This window comes from Sapajus apella, unplaced genomic scaffold (assembly GCF_009761245.1).
Source record: "Sapajus apella isolate SASKATOON/1434 unplaced genomic scaffold, GSC_monkey_1.0 scaffold6, whole genome shotgun sequence".
Taxonomy (NCBI): Eukaryota; Metazoa; Chordata; class Mammalia; order Primates; family Cebidae; genus Sapajus; species Sapajus apella.
The window spans coordinates 41745329-41769533 of record NW_022436946.1 but is presented as its reverse complement, the minus strand read 5'-3'; the positions used below and the strand labels follow the sequence as shown (position 1 = coordinate 41769533).

Below are 24205 nucleotides of genomic sequence, written 5' to 3'. Positions count from 1 at the left end.
ACTAAAAACACAAAAATTAGTCAGGCATGGTGTCACATGCCTGTCATCCCAGCTACTCGGGAGGCTGAGGCAGGAAAATTGCTTGAACCCAGGAGGTGGAGGCTGCAGTGAGCCAAGATCATGCCATTGCACTCCAGCCTGGGAAACAAGAATTAAACTCTGTCTCCAAAACAAACAAACAAAAAGAAACGAATATGAGGGAGAGAAGGGATCCATGACAACAACATCATTTAGTTCTACAGGTATACATGCTATTAGGCTACATACAGGATAAGCCTCAAAAGGAATCATCTCAAAATCGTGGGATTTAGGTAATTTTAATTTCTTCCTATACTTTTGTGTATTGCTTAAATTTTTTCCAGACATCATAAATTTTTCACATTATCAGGAAAAAAAAAGTTATTTTGTTTGTAATTCTTAAATTTTGAAATAAAAAATAAAAGTCAATTATCTATAGAACTGACTAAAAAGAAATAGGTGATGAAATTCTCATCAGTAACCACTTCTGTATAGCACCTCATAGCTTAAGAACTATACCAATTACCAGGCACGGTGGCTCACCATTGTAATCCCAGAACTCTGGGAGGCCAAAGTGGGCGGATCACAAGGTCAGGAGTTCAAGACTAGCCTGGCCAACACAGTGAAACCCGTCTCTACTAAAAATACAAAAATTATCTAGGCATAGTGGCGGGTGCCTGTAATCCCAGCTACTCAGGAGGCTGAGGCAGGAGAATCGCTTAAACTTGGGAGGTGGAAGTTGCAGGGAGCCAAGATCATGCCACTGCACTCTAGCCTGGGCAACGGGGCTAGACTCCATCTCAAAAAAAAAAAAAAAAAGCTATATCCACATTACTTTGTTGTGGTTACATTTTACAGAGAATTGAACCATCACACAAAGGATTATTTTTCCAGGTTTTTTTAGTGTATGTGAAAACTGTTTCATAAAAATTAATTTAAAATTTCAAAAGAGTTAACAGAAACTGCAAAATTCTTGGTATTACAACAGTTTTGACTTTGAGAATGAGAGAAATAAAATATAAAAGCTTTGATACAGAACTCTTAAAGCATAAAAATACAGATAGACTACTTACAGCCATTGTTTGCCTTGTCAACTTAACCAACACTGTAACTAAGGATCCTACTGTGATATTGTTGCTATCTTCATCATCCAACACTGTTAAAATCAAAGAAAAAAAAAAAGCAAAAAATAACAACCAAGTTCTATGTCAATGCAAATAGCAAAACTTAGCTTACCCAAATTATTTTGGTACTTCAGTATTTCAAGCATATTATATTTTTAATTTGTTTAAGAAATAACTGACTGACTACTCTGTATAAGGCTCTCCAGTAGATGCTTTTAACAACTGATTCATTTAATCCTTCAAATAGCTCTACAAAGTAGTATTTCCACTTTTAGAAACTAAGGTTTAGCCAGGAGTGGTGGCTCATGCCTGTAATCCCATCACTCTGGGGGGCCAAGGCAGGTGGATCACATGAGCTCAGGAATTCGAGACCAGCTTGGACAACATGGCAAAACGCTGTCTCTACAAAAAATACAAAAATTAGCCAGGTGTGATGGCTCATGCCTGTAGTCTCAGCTACTCAGGAGACTGAGGTGGAAGGACAGCTTGAGCCTGGGAAGTGGTGGTTGCAGTGAGCCAAGATCACACCACTGCACTTTAGGGCAACAGTGATATCCCGTCTCAAAAACAAAATAAAAAAAAAAAAAAAAAAACTGAGGTCCACAAGTAAAATATAAAAATAGGGTTCTGTCACCCTATTAAACTCTACAAAGCTTACATTCACAAGATTTTACCTGTATGATCAACATCTGTCTGAATAAAATAAGGAAAACTAGTATTCCTAACCACACTAAAGAGACTTATTTTTTCAAAGGCAAGAACATCAATATAATCTCTTTACACTAAAAAGCACTTTAAAAAGTATTTTTTCAATAAATGGTACCAAATACAATAAATGTTTTTGCAATTATTTAATTTTTAAAACCACATTTCCCACACATATCCCCAAAAACTCTACTATAGTTAATGAAACAAAACAAATAAAAATAACTCAAATATACCTTTCATTCAAATATGGGCATTAATATTCATTTTTTCTACAGATTGTATCTGTAACATAGTTCTTCTAATATATTTTTACATACAGTTTTAAGTTTGTTATGTTTACTTTCCATAGTGGTCCAGCGTTTACTAACATACCCACCAGTTGAAGAAAATGGCCTCCAATAATCTACAACTGCTATCTCCGTTACTGGCTATAACGTGCAGCAGCTGGGTATCAACAAAGGGTATAATATCCCTTCTTCATTATGGAAGTCTCCATTATCAAAAATCAAACCTTGGCCACATATTCATCTACATTTTTCATTTTGCACGGCTGTATGTGCACAAGTACGTCAGGTGAAATAACCACTGTATGAATGCTGACCTGCTGTTTGGGGCTTTAAAGTGAAGAAAGGCCTACAGGAGATTCTATTGCAGATTCTAGCAATGTGGGGAAGGAGATCCACCATCTCCAGCATTATTATCATGCAGATGCCTCTTTCCTGCTTCTACACTTCTTCTACTCCTCCTTCATCAACTATAGCACTATTACATAATTACGCAGCACTGCAAAAATATAAATTGTCTATACAAGGTGCTATGGAGTAGAACACATGGTAATACTTGTCAGTGAGACTGAACACTCTTAATTTCTACTTCCTATAAGAAAATCTCTTCTAATATTCATTTTTCTAAGAAGTATGTACCTGTGGCTGGCCACGGTGGCTCACACCTATAATCTCAGCACTCTGGAAGGCTAAGGTGGGTGGATCACCTGAGGTTGGGAGTTTGAGATCAGCCTGGCCAACTCCGTCTCTACTAAAAATACAAAAATTAGCTGGGCATGGTGGTACACGCCTGTAATCCCAGCTACTTGGGAGGCTGAGGCAGGAGAATCGCTTGAACCTAGAGGTGGAGGCTGCAGTGAGCCAAGATAGCACCACTGCACCCCAGCCTAGGCAATAGAGTGAGACTGTCTCAAAAAAAAAAAAAAAAAGGAAAGAAGCGTGTACTTTTATAACAGTTCTTAATATCGAAAAGTATCTCTAAGTCCCAAACTAAATTGTTATTTGGACAGTTTCATTAAATCAGCACAGTCCTAACTATAGCTTTTAGATTAGTATTTTTAAAGTTTGAAAACTCATGGCCCCACAAGGCAACCCCAACTCCCCACCAAAGCAAACCAAGTTTTCACATGTATGCTACACTCCAGCCAAACTGAAATCAGATGGCACTGTCCACCTTCGTTTCCCAAACATGCCAATCTTTGGGATCCATTTACTTATCACCAATTCCCATTAGAATACAACCTCAATAACCAGAGGCTTTGTCTTACCACTGCTTCCCTAGCACCTAAAAGAGTGTACAGCACTCAATATTTGCTGTATAAATAAATGGTACAAGGTCTGTGTCATTCACTTTAATGCCTAGCATATGTTATCGTGTGTGTGTCTGTGTGTGTGTGTGTTTAATTTTATAAAGACAAGGTCTCACTATGTTGCCCAAGCTGGTGTCAAACTCCTGGGTTCAAGTGATCCCCCTGCGTCAGCCTCCCAAAGTGTTGGGATTAAAGGCATGACACCACCTGCCCGGCCCTTATCTTGTTTTTAATCCTATTGCTTCAACTAGACAATAAGTTCTCTTTAAAGACAAAAACCGGCACGGTGGCTCACACCTATAATCATAGCACTGTGGGAGGCCAAGGCAGGTGGATCACTTGACCGAAGGAGTTTGAGACCAGACTGGGCAACACGGCAAAACCCTGTCTCTACTAAAAATACAAAAAAATAAAATTAGCCAGATATGGTAGTGTGCACCTGTAGTCCCAGCTACTTGGGAGGCTGAGGTGGGAGGATCACTTGAGCCTGGGAGGCAGAGATTGCAGTGAGCTAAAATCACACCATAGGACTCAGCCTGGACAATACAGTGAGACCGTGTCTCAAAAATTTATTTATAAATAAAATAAAGACAGAAACCATTATTAATACATCCCTGTATTCTTGGTACCTAAAAGAATATCTCATAATAGTAACTTAGTGAATGTTAAAGTTCAGACCACCACCACAATGAAAGAATGGAGCAGACGGTCTCTAATTCTCTCAGGATTCTAAAACCATTCAGATATTGAAATAGAAACACAGGACAATTATATAGGAAGAAAATTTTCCCTCAAAGAAAATATATTGGTAGGACAAGAAAAACCCATGAAATGTGGCAGAAAAAACAGTAATTTTCAACATTTAATTAACATAAATAAGTTAGATTTTTAAAATTTAGGCAGCTATTTCTTTCACATTAATAATATATTTCAAATATCCTATTGTTTTATTATGCCTGGAAGTCTTCAACATTCTTTGGAAAGTTAAGAAATCCCTAAAAGTTGAACTACTGAGCACAGTGCTCAGACTTCATCCCACTATGAGGATAATGAAAGTAGGACTCTATCAGTGTTCTCAAACTATTAGGTATAAATCATTTTCCAACATAGGAAATCTGACAGGTAAACTCTAATAACAAATTATGTCATTAGTAAAGTGTTTTGAGAATCTTGAGTCAAATAATGAGAACTAGTCTATCAAAAGGGAAGCAACGTTCAACAGGGAAACCTCCCACTTACCCTGTGATTTTATATCCATGGTCACATATGGAAAACTCCCCAGGACAGCCATAACCTCTTCATATTTTTCATCTTCAAGGAAGTGCAGTAGACTGTGACGATCTGATTCTTTTAAACTCACCAAATCCTGGATAGTTTTAATTTTATACTGAATAAAAAAAAGAAAATGCATTAATTCCTTAACTCACAAAGCTTTTCATAAAAAGAAAAGTACTCACATGTTAACTACAACAAAACCCAGCAATGTTTAGAAAAATGTCGATTAATGTGCATTTCAAAGCATAAAATTACTATAGAGCATTTCATGATCATTTTCTACAAGAAAATTTCAATTAAAAAAATTTAAATTATAAAGTTAATACAGGCTTTTTTTCTTTTTAACTAGAAAAAATAAAGTTGGAAGGAAAAAATAAGAATCTTGACTCAACCAAGAGCTTTGTCAATTGGTATCCACAGTTTATTTTCAACTTTAATAACAAAAACTTTTAATTAGCAATTAATAGGTTTACTATTAACAAATCTTTAATAATAAACCTTTACTTTTACCTAATAAAAGTAAAAATAAACCTCAACAAAGGTACACCTTCAAGGTTTTACTATGCAATATTCTCATTTTTGTTATTCTTAAAATACAGCTGTTACTGCAGTAATATCCATATTGGCAAAATGGTTACTCAGAAGTGTGTTCTTTGATTTTCCAACTGTTTGGTGTCAATTATTTTTCACTTTCAAAGACACATATTAGATTATGAGGCATATAAAATCTCTGCTTTATGAGCAAATTTATAAGGGGAAAACAATTACTTGAAAGGACAGAGAACTCTGATACAAATTTCCAACATGCATTTATTAATTCTACATTGATATACTGTCAAATCCAATGTCTATTTTCTGCTCATTTTAGCTATTATATAAAAAATGTTTAAAATCTCCTACCAGAATTGTAATTTCAGTTTCTTGTATTTCCTCAAGTTTTTCATATATACAAATTTTTGTTATACCTTAAGATTCATTATCATATCTCTACTACAGATTACATACTCTAAATAAGAACTGTCTTTATTTTATTTATGTATTAAATGTTTTTGTTGTTCATACTCAACCAATAAACAATTGCCCAACCTTTAAGCCAAGAATAAAATAATTGGAAAGTAGACAGTACATTTATTTTAGGTAACATAATATAAGGAACTAACTTGTTGACTGCTTAAATGCACCAACCCCCAAAATTGTAAAACTATTTACAGTAGTAAAATACTATAAAACAGTTAACTAGTCAAGGAAATGTTAACAGAACAACTTCAGACAAAGTTTTAAAATATTTAAGACATTCTAAATCTAAAAAATGCATAGTAACCATTTCCAGAAAACTTTTATTTGTGTTACCGTTAAGTGACAGGACAAACTGCTGAAAACTGACTTTAAAGTAGCAATGAATTACCTTTTTATGATTAGAAACCCGTCTAAGATTGTCCTCTTCAATATGAGGGAGCTGCAGAAGGGGAGACTTAAATTGCTGAAGTCCCTGAACAGCCATCTGAGAAAGCTTCATGCAGTTTTCTAGGGATGCCAAAGTTGGAGCACGAAACTCCCTTTCTTAGAAAGAATAGGAAAAAAGAAATAGGGCTAGACTTTTTACATGTTCAGGAGTATACAATTCATCACAAAAACGAAATTCACACTAAATCCTTAACACCTCAAATTTTAGGATCATTGTAAAGATTTTCCTTTAAAAGTTACCAGAGAAGACACTAAAAATAAGCCAACTTCATCAAATGAACATTTTCCAGCAACAAACATTAACAGAAAAATTATTTGCCTCACCTGAAATAATAGTAAATTATCATACATTATCAACATCACAAACATATGACACCATGACAAGAACCGACATCACTCATAACAACAAACCGTAACAACTACCCTCCTTTTCAAGGGTATTCCTTTCCATTACCGACCACAAATCCCCTCATTCTTTGCCTTCCATCCAAAAAAAAGGGCTTGGCACCTTTAGGCCTGTGGTTCACAACTGTAATCCCAGGGCTCTGGGAGGCTGAAGTGGGAAGATTGCTTAAAGCTAGGAGTTCGAGACCACATCAGTCTGGGCAACAAAGTGAGATCCCACCTGTAATGTAGCTGGGTGCTGTGGCATGCGCCTGTAGTCCCAGCGACAGGAGAGCTAAAGCAGAAGGACTGCTTAAGCCCAGGAGTGTGAGCTATGATTACCCTACTGGACTCCAGCCCTGGAAGCCCTGTCTATAATTAATTAATTACTTATAAAAATTACATGACATGTGAATCGCTATCATATCAGTTAAATATTTCAAATTCACTATTAGAAAAAATAATGACCTAACTCAAAAATTATTCAAAGGAAAAGAAAGTTTTAAATCTTTGTAAACAGTTGAACAATAAAAGAATTAATTTCAAAAACACGGTGACCAGCACTTTGGGAGGTACAGGCAGGTGAATCACGAGGTCAGGAAATCTAGACCATCCTGGCCAACATGGTGAAATCCCATCTCTCCTAAAAATACAAAAATCAGCCAGGTGTGGTGGTGCATGTCTATAGTCCCAGCTACTCAGGAGGCTGAGGCAGAAGAATTGCTTGAACCTGGGAGATGGAGGTTGTAATAAGCCTAGATTGCATCACTGAGCCCTAGCCTGGGTGACAGAGCAAGACTCCATCTCAAAAAAAACAACAACAACAAAAAAAAAAAACAGTGAGCTGTGATAAAGACTTTAAATAATAGAAAATATAGGAAAGAAATATGAAAAGCCAGGAGCAAAATTGAAAAAGCTCCCTGAACTGGTAGACAGAATTACACTGAGTACCCATAAATCCTAAAATATGAAGTATAATCTGTATATGCTTGCAAGAAAAAGTATAACATAATTAATCATATTTCCTCCTCACCTTCACGGCTCCGGGCCATTATTATTAGTTGGCAGATTACATTCACCATTTCTTGAAGTAGCGCAGGACACTTTTTTAGCATGAACTGCTGATCTACAAAACAATAAAAAATCTGAAACAAATCATTCTAATTTTACAGTTAAAGCATCTTTATCACTGTGGCCCAAAACTAATATTAAAGTTATGCCACAAATACTTCACATGAGCTCAGAATTTTACAGATTGAATGGAAGAGTTTCTCCTCAGTATTACTACGTCAAAAATCAGCCACAAAACCCTAGTTTAGATTAGATGTTTCAAAGGCAAATTTTTAATATCATGATGTTGTGCTTAATAAACTAACTCCCTATCTTTTTTTCCAAAACAGTTGTAATCTTTAATTTTAATCTTGCCATAATTAAAACCTTTAAGCACTTAACTTATTAAGTGCTTAAGTGCTTATTAGCTTTATTGCACACTTAAGTTTCTGTAAGTATAAGACTTCTATAAGTCTTTGGACAGATAAGTCCAAAGACTGAGAATCGATGTCAACTAAATATAGAGGGAGAGATTAGAGAGGTAGAAGAGAAGAGGGCAACTTAGAGAAAGAGAGAGACTCTTTATACTGCATATAATAGTTAACTATTAAGAGCATCCACTGGATTTGGTACTCAACAATGATTTATTTTCTGCTTCTTACAAATAATAAGTAAAAATGGAGATGCTTATGTATCTGTACAGAACATTAGCAACAGAATTACTAGTTAATTTAATATTTCAAAGCAACTCCAGTGATAATGCCTAAATAGTGTTCCTTCATTCCACCGTTAAGTATCCTGTCCTATCACCAATTACTAAGCATCAAGTGGCCTTGTTTCCAGAGGCATTTGATTGCATTACTGGCTTAAAGGAGGTGAGGGATGGTAGGATACCGTTCAAAAATAACACATCTCCTAAAGATAATAACTTTCTTTTAAAACTTTAATTGAAATAATGTAGGTAAAACAGAGATAATAATTAAATTAATGACATCCTTGGAAACACTGTTATCTCAATCAACTACTTTTCTTTTAAGCAGAATGCATGGCTTCAAGTACTTATGAAGCTTTAAGTAACTATAAACCAGACATTATTGGTAAACTGCTGAAGGAAGCATGTAGATGGTGAAGTGTGGTAGTGGTTATGAAATCCATCTTATTCCCTCCAAAAACTTAGAAAGTCCTTTAAAATATCATTGGGAACTTTTGTATAATCTCCAATTAACTAAACATTTCTCATACAGAGCATTCTCTCATCTTGAACCACTAAATTTTAATACTTGTGAAAACGTCAGGCTTACTTAGATCTTCTAACCATTTATGAAATAATTATGTAGCATATACATTTCTTTTTAAAAAGGTTCTTGAGCAATTATTTGGCCAAAAAAGAACAGCAACAAAAAACATTGCATCACCATGCTATGGTTTGGGTCTGAGGCCCCACCCAAATCTCATGTTGAATTGTAATCCCCAATGCTGGAGATATAGGGCCTAGTCGGAGGTGACTGGACCGGGGGGGGGGGGTGTTGTGAGAGGGGGGAAGGAGTTCTCCCTTTGGTGCTGCTCTCATGATCCAGTTCTCACAAGACCTGGTTGTTTAAAAATGTGTGGCACCTTCCCCAAAAACTCTCTCTTCTTCCTGCTCTGGCCATATGAAGAGGCTTGCTCTGGCTTTGCCTTCTGCCATGAATAAAAGTTCTCTGAGGCCTCCCCAGCCATGCTTCCTATATAGCCTGCAGAACCAGGAGCCAATTAAACCTCTTTTGTTTATAAATTACCCAGTCTCAGATATTTCTTTAGAGCAATGAGAGAACAAACTAATACACATCATTAAGTCTAGTTAAATCTGCTGCTTTGTTCCCACTAAAACTCTGCAGATACCAGAATCACAAATACCTTCTTCAAGGGTCTCAGGAATTTTCATTCTAGCAAGATGAGACAGTAAAAGAACTCTGGCCTTCAGGCTATACGGGCAGGTAAGTGGAGGCTCATTCTTCTTTAAATTAATGCTGCCGATTTCTCTGATTAGCTAGAATAAAAAAAATAATTATTCAAAAACACTTTTTTAAAAAAAGTATTCACTTTAATACTTAACTGCTCATTGGTGGATTTGGGAAATTAGCCTAACCTGGGGTATTTGAATATTATCCGTTGGTCTGCTTGTGGCATCTTTATTATACTGGGGATCAAATTCAGAAGCTCCAGCCAAGACCATGAGAAGACCTAAGAAAACAAAAGAAATATGAAGGTAAATAAATTTGCTCATTTATTAATTCCCCCTCCTAGATACTTAATGCACTTGAAAGTGAAGCACTTTTCTAAACATGCACAATGCTAAAAATTATCTGAACCCCACTACTGACAAGTATTCACTTCGTCCCTAAAATAGTAACATCTTGCTTTTTAAAACGTAACAATATCAACCACCACAAGCGAATAGAAGTACACATCAAATAAAGCACACCAAAGCAATTGGAGGCATTAAAATCACTGAAAATAGCATCCAATCTCTACACCTCAGCCCATATTCCACAGAAACTTTCTGTAGAAATTAGTATTCTGTGTTATATTAATAACTTATGTGAAAAAGGGGGGACCTATGGTTAAAGCTGAAAATAAGGTAAACAAGAGTTAAAGGTTTCTTTATTACATGACTTCTCAAGGCCTTGTGTAAACTAATATGCATTGTAATTTCCCAAAAAAATTTATTATGGAACCTGAGATGATTTTGTGGAAATACACATGATTAAAACACAGAGGCCAGGCACAGTGGCTCACGCCTGTAATCCTGGCACTTTGGGAAGCCAAGGCAGGCGGATCATGAGGTCAGGAATTCGAGACCAGTCAGTTTGAGACCAGCCTGGCCAATATGATGAAACCCGGTCTCTACTAAAAATGCAGAAATTAGCCAGGCATAGTGGTACATGCCTGTAATCCCAGCTACCTGGGACGCTGAAGCAGGAGAATCACTTGTACCCAGGAGGCAGAGGTTGCAGTGAGTTGAGATCGCACCATTGCACTCCAGCCTGGGAGATCACAGTGAAACTCTTGTCTCAGAAAAAAAAAAAGAAAAAAAAAAAAACCGTGTAATGTACTCACAAAAGGCAGGATAGCATAGAAGTTAAATGCATAGACCGTGGTATTTTGTCACTTCCCAGCTAAATGACCTAGGACAATATTCTTCATATCTGTTTATCTCAGTTTCTTCATATGTGCCTGACACACTGCAAGCACAGTACTTGTGTGAGCTATTACTAATACTACCCTCAAATGTTTACTTGGTAACAACCATTCCTAAAACAGCTAAAGTAACCAAGAATGTGTAAAGAAATCCACCAGCTAAATAATGCTTCTCTGACAAAACTGTGTAAGGCTACCACCATCAGAAAAGACACAGAAATCAAGATGATTAAAGCAAAAAGTACACTTAAAATTATAAACATGAAACATTTTCATAAGGGAGTAAGTTTCTATATTAACATTTCAATCCAGCCTTAGGAAGAGTAATATTTTCAATTATAGCAAAGTAGTATTAACTCATCCAGAAATATAAAATCTGTTCACACACAGTCATATGATCATGAGAAGTCTACCATCAGTAAGAAAATTAGTAAAACTGCCAAATCCAAATACAGAAAAGTCCATTTTGGTCCCAGAAACACAATTTAAAACTTACATTCTTTTTTTTAAAAAGAAAGAATGGAGAAGCATCTGTGATTTTTGCAGAGTCATCATTCTGAAAGGCAACACTGTATCTCCCAGGGATAAACTACGAAGTTTGCTTTATAGAATCAAAGAAAGTACTGAAAATAGGATTTTTTTCTTAAGAAATTTTTAAATAAGAACTGGAAATGAAATATTGTAGCAGTTTTCTTTCAACACACCTAAGACTTTTTATTTTTACTACAATTAATACAGTATGACGTAATCGTCTAAGGCTCAAGAACCAGACTGCCTGGGTTCAATCCTGGATATCACTTACTGTGTATCCTCGATTGTGTTACTTTCCTGTGCCTCAGTTTCCTCATCTATAAGATGTACTTTAAAACAGCACTTACTTATGGAAGCAGAGCAAAAATTAAATGATTCGAGACATGTACAGTCCCTAGCTGTGCCTGGCATACAACAAATAATAAATGTTAGCTAATATTACAAAATATGCACGCATAAAGGCTTATAGTAAAATTTCTGATGAAATATATGAGTAAAAGTGAATAATGGAAATGGAAATTAAGAAATGTGATAAGGCTACTGGCATTTTTTTCTAGCTTTAATTATATAATTTATCTACAAAACTATACAATGGAATTTCACCAGTACAGAGTTAAGAAATATATGTCAGCCCCACCACATAAGTGAGTTACAAAATAATGTGACTAATAGCAAAGTTACTTAAGTTTACTTACGTTTCATATCCATATTTCGGGTTTTATAAACAAAGTATGTATAAATCTGTGTTGTGCGTATTAGAATCTGGTCTCCACTATAGCGTATTGAGCGATACCACCAAGAGCCCTAAAACACAAATAAAATTAAACAAGAAAGAAAGTACAAAAACTATGATACCCTGGGCAAGGTGGCACACGCCTATAATCCCAGCACTTTGGGAGGCTGAGGTGAGAGGACTGCTTGAACCCAGGAGTTTGAGACCAGCCTAGGCAACATAGTGAGACGAAAGAAAAAGGAAAATGCAAACATTAGCTAGGCATGGTGGCACACGCCTCTACTCCCAGCTACTCAGGAAACTGAGGTGGGAAGACGGCTAGAGCCTAGGAGGTCAAGGCTGCAGTAGCCATGATCACACCACTGCATTCCAGCCTGGGTGGCAGAGGGAGGCTCTGTCTCAAAAAAAAGCAAAACAAACCCCTGAAAAATGTTAAGTTTGATGCAAAATATGTTTTTGGTCAAATATCCTAAATGTTCATAAACCAATAAAAATACCTGAGACTTACAATAAGTACCTCTTTGTTGCATATTTCAAGTAGTTTCTTTTGCAAATATTTATATTGCCTGAAGCCTAAACACTAACCTAAGTCACTGCAGATATATGATTAAAACATTTATACTTTGGATAGAAGTTTCTTAAAGACAAAAAAGGAATAAAACTACCCACTGCTATAAGCACCAAGCTGGTTCCTGACACATACAGCGTGTCTTCAATAAATATTTAATAAACAAATGTAGGCATTATTTTACAGGTGACATGACGCTTTCATTCATATTAACTAATATGACTGGATCCTCACAACAATCCCTTGAAGAAGGCAAGACAACTTAACTATTAGGCTCACCACGTGACTAAAAGGAACTCCAGGATCAGAAAGGACATAAGTCACAAAAGTAATAAATGGTAAAAATCATAAATTGTATGTTATCTCCATATTATAGCATTATACAGCTATTTCAAAAAATGAGGCTGTTTTGTATGTTGCATTCCCAATATATTAAGCAAAATATGTAACAGGATAATGCATACAGTAAAATCTCATTAAAGATTCTTTTTCAAGTGAATGTGTGTACATAAATGCATAGAAAAAATTTGAAAGAGAAAATACCAAATTTAGCAATGATTCTTAAATAAATGAAGCTGAGGGTGGCAGTGCAGGAAGACTTTCATTTTAAACTTTAAATATATCTGTGTCAGCCAGGCATGGTGGCTCACACTGATAAGCCTAGTACTTTGGGAGGCCAAGGCAGGATAATCGTTTGAGCCCAGGAGTTTAAGACCAGCCTGGGTGAGACCCTATCTCTACAAAATAATCAGAAAAATTAGTGGGGCATGGGGGTACACATTTGTGGTCTCAAGCTACTTGGAAGACTGAGGTGGGAAGATTTGCTTGAACCCAGGAGGTAGAAGCTGCAGAGAGCCATGTTTGCACCACCTCACTACAGCAAGACTTTATCTCAAAAATAACAAATAAAATTAAAATGGACAGTTCCTGTATTTAAAATATATATACCTAAATACATATACACATACATGTATATATATATATATATATATATACATACATGTCTGTGTTACCTCAGTTGTAGCTTTTGTGATTTTTGTTTTTTTCTTTGAGACAGAGTCTCACTGTGTCACTCAGGCTGGAGTGCAGCGGCATGATCTCGACTCACTGCAACCTCTGCCTCCTGGGTTCAAACCGCATGTTCGACTAATTTTTGTATTTTTAGTAGAGACAGGGTTTCACCATTTTGGCCAGGCTGGTCTCGAACTCCTGCCCTAAACTGATCTGCCCACTTCATTCTCTCAAAGTGCTGGGATTACAGGAGTGAGCCACTACGCCCAGCCAATTGTGGGTAACTTTTGAATTGAGAGGATACACACATTAACATGCTCAAGTAATGTCACTTTTAGAAGACCTTTAAAAGTACAGTTGTGTAATTTTTTTTCAGTTGAGGTCTCACTCTGTGGCCCAAGCTGGAGTGCAGTGGTGGGGTCATGGCTCACTGTAACCTCAAATACCTAAGCTCAAGCGATCCTCCCACCTACCTCAGCTTCAGTGCTGGAATTACAGGTATGAGCTGTCTCACCCAACAAGATTCTTAATTTCAAGGATCAGTGGGTTATATTCTAACACAAATTAAAAATCTTACAGGGAGACTTGGAAACATGTCAATCCCCTTTCCAAAAAACTGTTAAAGAGCTAGAACTTACCACAACAACTGGAAGAATAACCATAAATGCCAATCCATATACAAGTAAAACCTAGAAGTGAAGAGAAAAAGAATTATAGCCTTCATCAGGTAAATTAAAACGACATCCATGAATTTACTTTGAGACTTACAATGGGGGAGCCACTATTGAAAGCATTCCTCATGTATTATCTTGTTCAACTCCAAGAGAAGGTACCATTATTACCTTTCTTTTGTAGGTAGAAAACCTGAAGTACGTATCAGTTACATAACTTGTCCTAGGACACAGCTAGTAAATTGTACAGCCAGGATTTGAACTCAGGTAGTTTGGCTCTAGAGTCTATGTTCATATCCACTATAATAAATTACCTTTTGTTATTTACTGACACAATATAGATTAACAGCAGCAAAATAGTTTTGTAAGTTACATTTCTCTTCCAGTCAGCAGGTACTTATATATCCACAACCTATAAGTAGTTCGTGCCTTGGAAATAAATGAGATAAGTAGTCCCTGGTGAAGGGTTCCTTTAGCTAAACATCAGGAGCCACTTCACAATGCTGTTTACTAGCAATTTTTATCTACTGATTTTTCTCCTGTTATTTGATCCTAAATCTGGTAGTAACAATTCCTTCTCAACTATTTCTAATAACCAGAAGCGTAACAAACAAGCTTATGCTGCAACTGTATACTCCTTAAAGGTAACCAGTTTTAATCTGCCACAAAATAACTTAATAGCCATTTTCAAAACAAATTACAGACTGTGTGGATTTTGTTTTTATTGCTTCAAAGACAGCTTTTAGACAGCTGCGGGGGGCCAAGCCAGGCAGATCACTTGAGGTCAGGAGTTCAAGATCAGGCTGGCCAGCATGGCAAAACCCCATCTCTACTAAAAATGCAAAAATTAGCAAGGCATGGTGGCAGGCACCTACAATCCCAGCTACTCAGGGGTCTGAGGCAGGAGAAGCACTCGAACCCGGGGGGCGGAGGTTGCAGTGAGCTGAGAGATCAAGCCACTGCACTCTTGCCTGGGCAGTAACAGAGCAAGACTCTGTCTCAAAAATAAATAAATAGCATACCAGTATTGTCTTTGTAATAGTTCTTCTTATTTACCAAGACAGATTGTACACAACAAAAATTTTGTCTAATACATCCTAATGTGAATTATTTAAATGCACTCACCAGAATTGAATTTTTCTGGTCAACTATCCAAGCTGGCAGGGCAATTCCAAAGCTTGTGGCTGAAACAGAAAAAACATCAGTTTCTGAAGAATCTCTACTTTTAGTTTTAATAAGTATATTAAATATATTTGGGATCTCTAAATAAATATATCTCAAAACTCTCCCCCAAACACAAAAAAAAACTTTGAGAAAGATTATCTTCTTAGTAGGTCCCCATTACATAAAAGTTTAGGGATATAGTTTATATCTGAAACTTACAATTTTTCAAGAAGGAAAAAGAAATCCTGTGTAAGTACAAATTCCTTCTTTCAAGAAAATATAAACTATTTTATATGTCCTGAGTTTACATAAACACTATGAACACATGGGAAAATGTGAAGTCAGTAAAGAAAAATACATTTTTTTGCTCCAAATTTTTACCAACTAGTAATTGGAAATGATAGAGATTACTTTTCTCTCCAAATCAACTTAAATTATATCTTTTAAACTAGTCTTTAGAAAAAAATAATAAAGCTGGGCACAGTGGCTCACGCCTGTAATCCAAGCACTTTGGAGGCCAAGGCGGGTGGATCACCTGAGGTCGGGAGTTCAATACCAGCCTGACCAACATGGTGAAGCCCTGTCTTAAAAAAAAAAAAAGAAAAAAGAAAAAAGAAAACAAAAATTAATGAGAGCTCAATTTAATCTATGTTAAACTCCATGGTGATTGTAAGTTCGGTAAGAAAATAAAATTATTCCTTTAATCTGGTTAACATTTAAAAAATATATACCATATTGCCAATATTTTAAAATCATCATTTACCACACCTTGAGGCCCATCTGGATTTCCAAATTCTTCCCAATTTTTCCGGGACTCTTCATCAGTTAAACTAGCAACAAAAGAACCAAGTTGCAAAATTAGAAAGCCACATCTGAAAAATAAGTACTCATATAGACAAACCCCATTAGCCAACCAACTTATTTCTTAGAAGATACTGATTTTGTGAATCAAGAAAAGTCTCTCCGAAATCAGAAGAAAGGGAAAGGGAGGAGCAAGAAATGGTGCATTAACAGAAAATACTAACTACTCCACATTGATGCTAATTCCTGGTTGGCCCATGGTTCTCAAGCTTAGCCAGTTCAACCAGAAAAAACTTTAAAGGCCACTACATTTTCCAAGAAGGCAGGGAGAATTGTAGGGGATTTTTTTTCCTTATACTCTCAAAGTATTTTCCAAATATATTTTCCAAAATTTCTTCAATGAGCATGTTTACACATCAATAATGATAAATATGTATTTTTTTAAACATAAACTTAATTCATAATGGTAGCTTCCCTACAAAACAATAGCACCACATTCTGAAAGAAACAAATGAACACCACACGTAAAACTCCATTGCTGTGGGTAAGGTAATTTGCACCGTGCTAAGTTCATAATTTTTTCCTAAGCCAACTGCCAGAAGAACTAGGGAAATTTCTCCTAAACAGCAGCTTCCTAACCCAGGTGGTAAGAAAGTTAGAGCGATTTTTAGACACCTAAAATATAACCCCTGACTTTGACAATGGCTCAAGGTATAGAGTCAAGAATGGTTTCATTCCAGTTCCCAGTGAAGATGTTAATATTCCAATTCCTTAGAAAAATTTACAATGTAGTTAAGGAATATAAGGCAGACCCTCCTGACACACACACATACACTAAAAAATGACCAATAACATAATAAGGAAGACATTCTTGGAGACCAATTGGTAAAAGATAGCAATCTCAAGGACAAGCGCTATGCAGAAAATGTAGTACACATTTCAGAAGTCCTAATGGCACTGCTTTATTACAGAATCATATAGTAATTCACATAGATAACAGCAAGCCACAAAACAAGAGGAAAGAAGGGACATAGTCAATATCCTTTACTAAGTACAAAAATAAGTAAGGTAATATCTCCCAAACTTCTGACAATCACATGCCACTTTCACAATTTGCTATTATAACTGAGAATCCAATTACAAGAAAACTTCTTATGACACTTTGCAGATAGTCATGTTTTTTACCAATTGAAGGTTTGAGGCAATCCTGCAACAAGCAATTCTATCAGTGCCATTTTTCCAACAGCATGTGTTCACTTCATGTCCCTCTGTCACATTTTGGTAAGTCTCATAAGGTATCTAATGTTTTCACTGTTGTTTTATCTGTTACAGTGATATGTGATCTGTGATCTTTGACATCACTATTATCATTGGGGGGTTGGGACACAAAGTGCACCTGCAGAAGAAAAAGAACTTAATACATATGTGTTACAAATGTTCCACTGACTGTCCATTCCCCCATCTCTCTTCCTCTCCTCATGCCTCCCTATTCTCTTAAAAACAACAAGATTCAAATTGGGCAAATTACCCTAAAATGGCCTCTAAATGTTCAAACAGAAGAAAGACTCACACATCTCTCACTCTGAATTAAAAGCTAGAAATGACTAAGCTTAGTGAGGAAGGCATGTCAAAAGCCAAGACAAGCCAAAAGCCAGGCTTCTTGTGCCAACAGTCAAGTTGTGAATTCAAAGATAAAGAAACTTAAAAGTGAACACACAAATGATAAGAAAGTGAAACAGCCTTGTTGCTGATTTGAAGAGTGTTTCAGTGGTCTGGATAGAAGATCAAATCAGCCACAACATTCCCTTAAGCCAAAGCCTAATCCAAAGCAAGGCCCTAACTCTCTTCAGGTCTACGAAGGCTGAGAGAGGTGAGGGAGCTGCAGAAGCTAGCAGATGTTGGTTCATGAGATTTTCCAAAAAAAACCCTCTCCACAACAAAAGTGCAACGTGAAGTTGCAAGTGCTGATTTGGAAGCTGCAGCAAGTTATATAGAAAATCTAGCTAAGATCACAATGAAGGTGGCTACACTAAACAAATTTTCAATGTAGATGAAATAGCCTTATATTGGAAAAATATGCCATCTAGGACTGTCACAGCTGGAGAGAAATAAATGCCTGACTTCAAAGCTTCAAAAGACAGGCTGACTCTCTTGGTAGGGGCCAATGCCATGGCTGACTTTAACTTGAAGCCTATGCTCATGTGCCATTCCGAAAGTCCTAGGGCTCTTAAGATCTATGCCTAACCTATTCTGTTGTTCTATAAATAGAAGAACAAATCCTGGATGACAGCACATGTGTTGACAGCATGGATTACTGAATATTTTAAGCCCACCATTGAGACCTACTGCTCAGGAAAAAAATTATTCCTTTCAAAAGATTACTGCTCATTCATAATGCACCTGGTCATTCAAGAACTCTGATGGAGCTATAAAAAGAGATTAATGTTGTTTTCACACCTGCTAATACAATATTCATTCTGCAGCCCACAGATCAAAAAGTAATTTCAACTTTTAAGTCTTATTATTTAATATACACACATTGCACTGAGCAATGTCAGAGGCTGAGGTGGCCAGATCACTTGCGGTCAGGAGTTCAAGGCCAGCCTGGCCAACATAAAACCCTGTCTCTACTAAAAAAAACAAAAATTAGCCAAGCATGGTGACACATGCCTGTAGTCCCAGCTAATTGGGAGGCTGAGGCAGGAGAATTGCTTGAATCCAGGAGGCAGAGGTTGCAATGAGCCAAGATCACACCACTACACTCCAGCCTGGGCATCAGAGTGAGACTCCATCTCAAAATACATACATACATACATACACACACACACACTTTGTAAAGCTATAGCTGCTAAAGACAAAGTGATGCGTCTGATGGATTGGTAAAGTAAGTTGAAAATTTTCTGGAAATAATTCACTATTCCAAATGCCATTAAGAACATTTGTGATTCATGGGAAGAGGTTGAAATGTCAACATTAAGAGGACTTTGGTAGAAGTTGATTTTAACCTTCATGGATGACTTGGAGAGGTTCAAGACTTCAGTAGAGGAAGTCACTACAGATGTGCTAGAAACAGCAGGAGAACTAGAAGTAGAGCCTGAAGATGTGACTGAATCGTTGCAATCTCACGATCAAACTTGAACAGATGAGTTGCCTCTTACAGTTGAGCAAAGAAAGTAGTTTCTTAAGATGGAATCTACTCCTGATGAAGATGCTATGAACATTGTTGAAATGACAATAAAGGATTTAGAATACTATATAAACTTAGTTGATAAAGCAGTGGTGGGATGTGAGAGGACTGACTCCAATTTTGAAAGAAGTTGTACTGTGGGTAAAATACTATCAAACCAGCATCAAATGCTACAGAGAAATCTCTCATGAAAGGAAGTTAACTGACGCAGTAAACTTCATTTCTGTCTTATTTTAAGAAATTGGCACAGCCAGCCCAACCTTCAGTAACCACTATCATGATCAGTCAACAGTTATCAACATCAAGACAAGACCCTCCATGAGCAAAAATAATGCAATTTGTCAGACTCAGATTACGAGCATTTTTTAGCAATACAGTATTTTTAAATTAAGGTATGTATTGTTTTTTAAGACATAAGGCTACTGCACACTTAGTAAGACTATGGTATAGTATACACAACTTTTAGATGCAGTGGGAAACAAAAAAATGAATGTGACTCACTTCATTGTAATATTTGCTTTATTGCAGGAGACTGGAACTGAAACTGTAACTCTGAAGTATGCTTGTATTTACTAAAATGTTTAAAATGAGTTCACAAAATTATACATCACTGAGTCCTCAAAAAACAATCTCATATTTTACTCTTTCATTCAACATAAGAGCTCTGTGGGGATGTACTTATCAAGAGTCCTGAAGAATCTGATTAATTTTTATCTCTTGGAAGATTAATACCCAAGAAATCACTGCGTATAATTTTACATACTCTATCCTGCTTCCCAAAAGTTTGCACAAATGTTCCTCAAACTTTATAAATACACAGACATATATGTGTGCATATAATGTATATGTGAGTATATCTATCTCACAATAACGATGCACCTTACCTATGTCTGCATCTAAGCCAACAAGGAAAATGATTTGGAAGTTCTGAAAAGATTCATGAAGAAACTTTCTGAGCAGTAAAGAACAAGACCTTAAAAATCCACATCTCAACAAGTACAGTAGTTATTAACTAAGAATAATCTTGTGTGAAGAATTATAAAAAGAAAAAGACACCAAAAACAAAGTACTTAAAAGTAAAAATTACACTTGTCTTTAAATAGCTTACATGAGATTACAAATTGCCAAAACAAGAGAAATAGATCAAGCCGAATTTACAAAAATCTAGAAATGAGAACAAGATCTAAGTATTCCCTCCTCTAATCAAGATGCTAATAAAATAGCTCAATTAACTTATCATTCACCACTTAATTTAGTCAAACCAAGTTTACGTGGCAAAAATTAAAGTTTAATTAAATTAAGTTACCACATTATGGCTGCTGTGTAGTACCCTAAATAACAGACTCAACATGAAGTAAGCACTTGGAAAAAGTATACGAAAACTACTTTACTATTTTATTAAAACAGAAAACTAACTTTTTTTTTTTTTCTTTAAGAGAGGGAGTATTGCTGTGTCATTGAAGCTGCAATGCAGTGGCATGGTCATGGCTCACTGCAGCCTTGACCTCCCAGGTGCAAACAATGCTCACACCTCGGCCTCCGAAGTAGCTAGGAATACAGGCACACAACACCACACGTGGTTAATTCTTTTATTTTTGTTCATGCCTGTAATCCCAGAACTTTGGGAGGCCAAGGCAGGCGGATCACGAGGTCAGGAGGCTGAGACCATCCTGGCTCACACGGTGAAACCCCATCTCTACTAAAAATTAAAAAAAATTAGCCAGGCATGGTGGCACGTGCCTGTAGTCTCAGCTACTGGGGAGGCTGACGCAGGAGAGTTGCTTGAACCCCGGAAGCGGAGGTTGCAGTGAGCCAAGATCGTGCCACTGCACTCCATCCTGGGTGACACAGTGAGACTCTGTCTCAAAAAAAAAAAAAAATTATTTTATATTTTGGGCTCAAATGATCTTCCTGCCTCAGCTTCTCAAAGTACCGGGATTAGAGGCATGAGCCACTGCACTTGGCTTACCTGTACCATTCTTAAAAATTTGTAATGGATCCTGATACTTACGCAGCATAAGCTTTTGCTATCCTCATGAACATAACCTCATCACCTCCTTTATCTGGATGAAATTTAAGTGACAGCAAACGATATTGTTTTTTAATTTCTGCTATTGTGGCTCCCTGAAAAAAAAAAGCTTTCTGTTAGCACAAATAAGCACAATTTTGTAAAGAAATAATCCTATTTTGAACTTAAAATATGAACTACTCAGTATTTTGAGAAAGACAAAATCCATTTTCATCCTATATATTTTTCCCATAAATTTAATTATATATGTGTGTGTATATATATATATGTGTGTATATATATGTACATATATATACACACGTATTATATATAATATATATACGTGTGCATATATACATATAATTTGTGTATATGTGTGTGTGTATATATACGTATATATACATATATATGTATATATGTATATATTTTTATTTTTATATATACGTACATATATGTATATATTTTTATTTTTATATACATATATACACACACACATATATATACACATATATGTATACATACACACATATATGATTAAATTTATGGAAAAAATATATAGGATGAAATATAAATATATATATACATATATGTAAACACACACATATATACACACACACACACACACATATATATACAAACACACACACACACATATATATATATACTTTTTTTTTTTTTGAGACAGAGTCTCAGTCTTGCCCAGCTGGAGTGCAGTAGCACGATACCAGCTCACTGCAACCTCCACCTCCTGGGTTCAAGCAATTTTCCTGCCTCAGCCTCACAAGTAGCTGGGACTACAAGCACTTGCCACCACGCCCGGCTAATTTTTTTGTATTTTTAGCAGAAACGGGGTTTCACCGTGTTAGCCAGGATGGTCTTGATCTCCTTACCTCATGATCCATCCTCCTCGGCCTCCCAAAGTGCTGGGATTACAGGTGTAAGCCATCATGCCCACCATTCATCCTATATATTTTTTTAATAAAAACACTTACATTGTCCAATATATGTATGTTATTGAGCAACTACTATGTGCCACACAGTACACTAGGCACAGACCCTCCTTAGTTTGTACTATATGAATGTCTGGATCAAGCCATCTCCTGAGCAAAGACTTGAAGCAAAAGTAAGTGGTATAGGGGAGAAAACAGAGCACTAGATTGAGCTTGGCTACTAAGTAAGAAGCTTGGAACTCCAGACAAGACACAAATTTTCCAGGTCTCACTGTCTTTTTCAAAAAAATTAATAAATAGGGAGTACATACATATACTCAGGGCAACTTGAATATATGCTCCCAGGTTTAAAAAATTATATATTTTTATAAAAGGCTATATGATCTCTAGCATTAATTTCAGTTCTAACAATTCTACTGATAAACCCAAAAGACTTTTTTTTTTTTGAGACAGTCTTGCTCTGTCGCTTAGGCTGGAGTGCAGTGGTACACTCACAGCTCACTGCAGCCCTGACTTCCACAGTGGCTGGAACCACAGGTATGTGTCACCACGCTCAGCTAATTTTGTTAGTTTTTTGTACAGATGAAGGTTTCCCTATGTTGCCTAGGCTGGTCTCAAACTCTTGGCCTCAAGCAATCCTCCCACCTCAGCCTCCCAAAATGCTAAGATTACAGGCATGAGCCACTGTGGCTGGCCAAAAGACTAGCTTTCTATTTGGGACCCATTAATCAGGTTTAATCAAAAGATCAGCTAAGGGACAGACTCAAGGTTAACCTAAATTTCTATGACAATGATATTAATTACACTAGTTTCACTTTAGTTTTAAAAGACAGGGTCTCGCTCTGCTGTCCAGGCTAGAGCGCAATGGCATGGATCATGGCTCACTCCAACCTCAACCCTCTTGGCTTAAACTATACTCTCACTTTGGCATCCCAGGTAGCTAGAACTATAGGCATGTTGCCACCACACCCAGCCTTTTTTTTTTTTTAGTAGAGACTGGGTATTACTATGTTGCCCCAACTCCTGACCTCAATCGATCCTCCCACCTTAGCTTCCCAAAGTGCTAGGGATTACAGGCGTAAGCCACCGACCGTGGCTATTGGCTCTTTATAAGACCCCCCACCTAGACTTTACCACACTGCTTAATTGTCAATGAATACAAGGTCATATGATTTTTATCATTCAACTAACACAAATTAACTTCGCAGTTTTAACTTTGCATTAACCAATATTACAGATCTCTCTTAAAAATACGCCTTTAAAAAATGTTAACCTCTCTTCTCATCTTCAAATATTCTTATATTTTAGCAATTGAAAACCAATTATTAATAACATATCAACAGTTACAGCTTAAAAATTAGAATAATAGAGTAGATTAAACATCTTATTTTAATAAAAAATTAAACTGACCAAAGTCTGATTTCTATAGGAATGGACAATTTCTTTTAGAATGAGGACTTCTGGCATTTTCACGGAATCATTAAACTAATGTGCATTATATAAAAATACTACTTACAGGATCCAAATTTAACACTTCATAAGGATTGTATTCTTGGTATTCTCGGTCTGTTTTGGAAACTTTATATGCAAGGAATAAGAACAATGCCCATCCTGCAAGCAGAACTATTTTCCTGTTTAGGAAAAAGATAAGTGAATCATAAACAAATACATCTGCAGAGCCTTCCTTTAAGAGTCTCAAGATATTATGGCAAGGTCAAGGCAAAAACTCTAAAGTAGTACCATATCACTATGCTACTGACTCAAATTCTACAATTGCTGGGCTG

At 36.4% G+C, this 24205-nt stretch overlaps 1 protein-coding gene across 2 annotated transcripts in view; it reads right to left on the bottom strand.

The window, feature by feature from the left end:
• SEC63 (SEC63 homolog, protein translocation regulator) overlaps positions 1–24205 on the bottom strand; it is an 82156-nt gene that overhangs the window by 27337 nt on the left and 30614 nt on the right. For both annotated transcript variants that reach the window (XM_032275107.1, XM_032275109.1), the window contains exons 3-14: positions 23938–24052; positions 21475–21587; positions 16244–16305; positions 15437–15495; positions 14279–14329; positions 12024–12132; positions 9746–9840; positions 9514–9646; positions 7601–7693; positions 6125–6279; positions 4684–4831; positions 1092–1174 (exon numbers count right to left, since the gene is read on the bottom strand). In XM_032275107.1, coding sequence (XP_032130998.1) covers positions 1092–1174; positions 4684–4831; positions 6125–6279; positions 7601–7693; positions 9514–9646; positions 9746–9840; positions 12024–12132; positions 14279–14329; positions 15437–15495; positions 16244–16305; positions 21475–21587; positions 23938–24052 — 1216 coding nt within the window. The remainder of the gene's footprint in view (positions 1–1091; positions 1175–4683; positions 4832–6124; positions 6280–7600; positions 7694–9513; positions 9647–9745; positions 9841–12023; positions 12133–14278; positions 14330–15436; positions 15496–16243; positions 16306–21474; positions 21588–23937; positions 24053–24205) is intronic.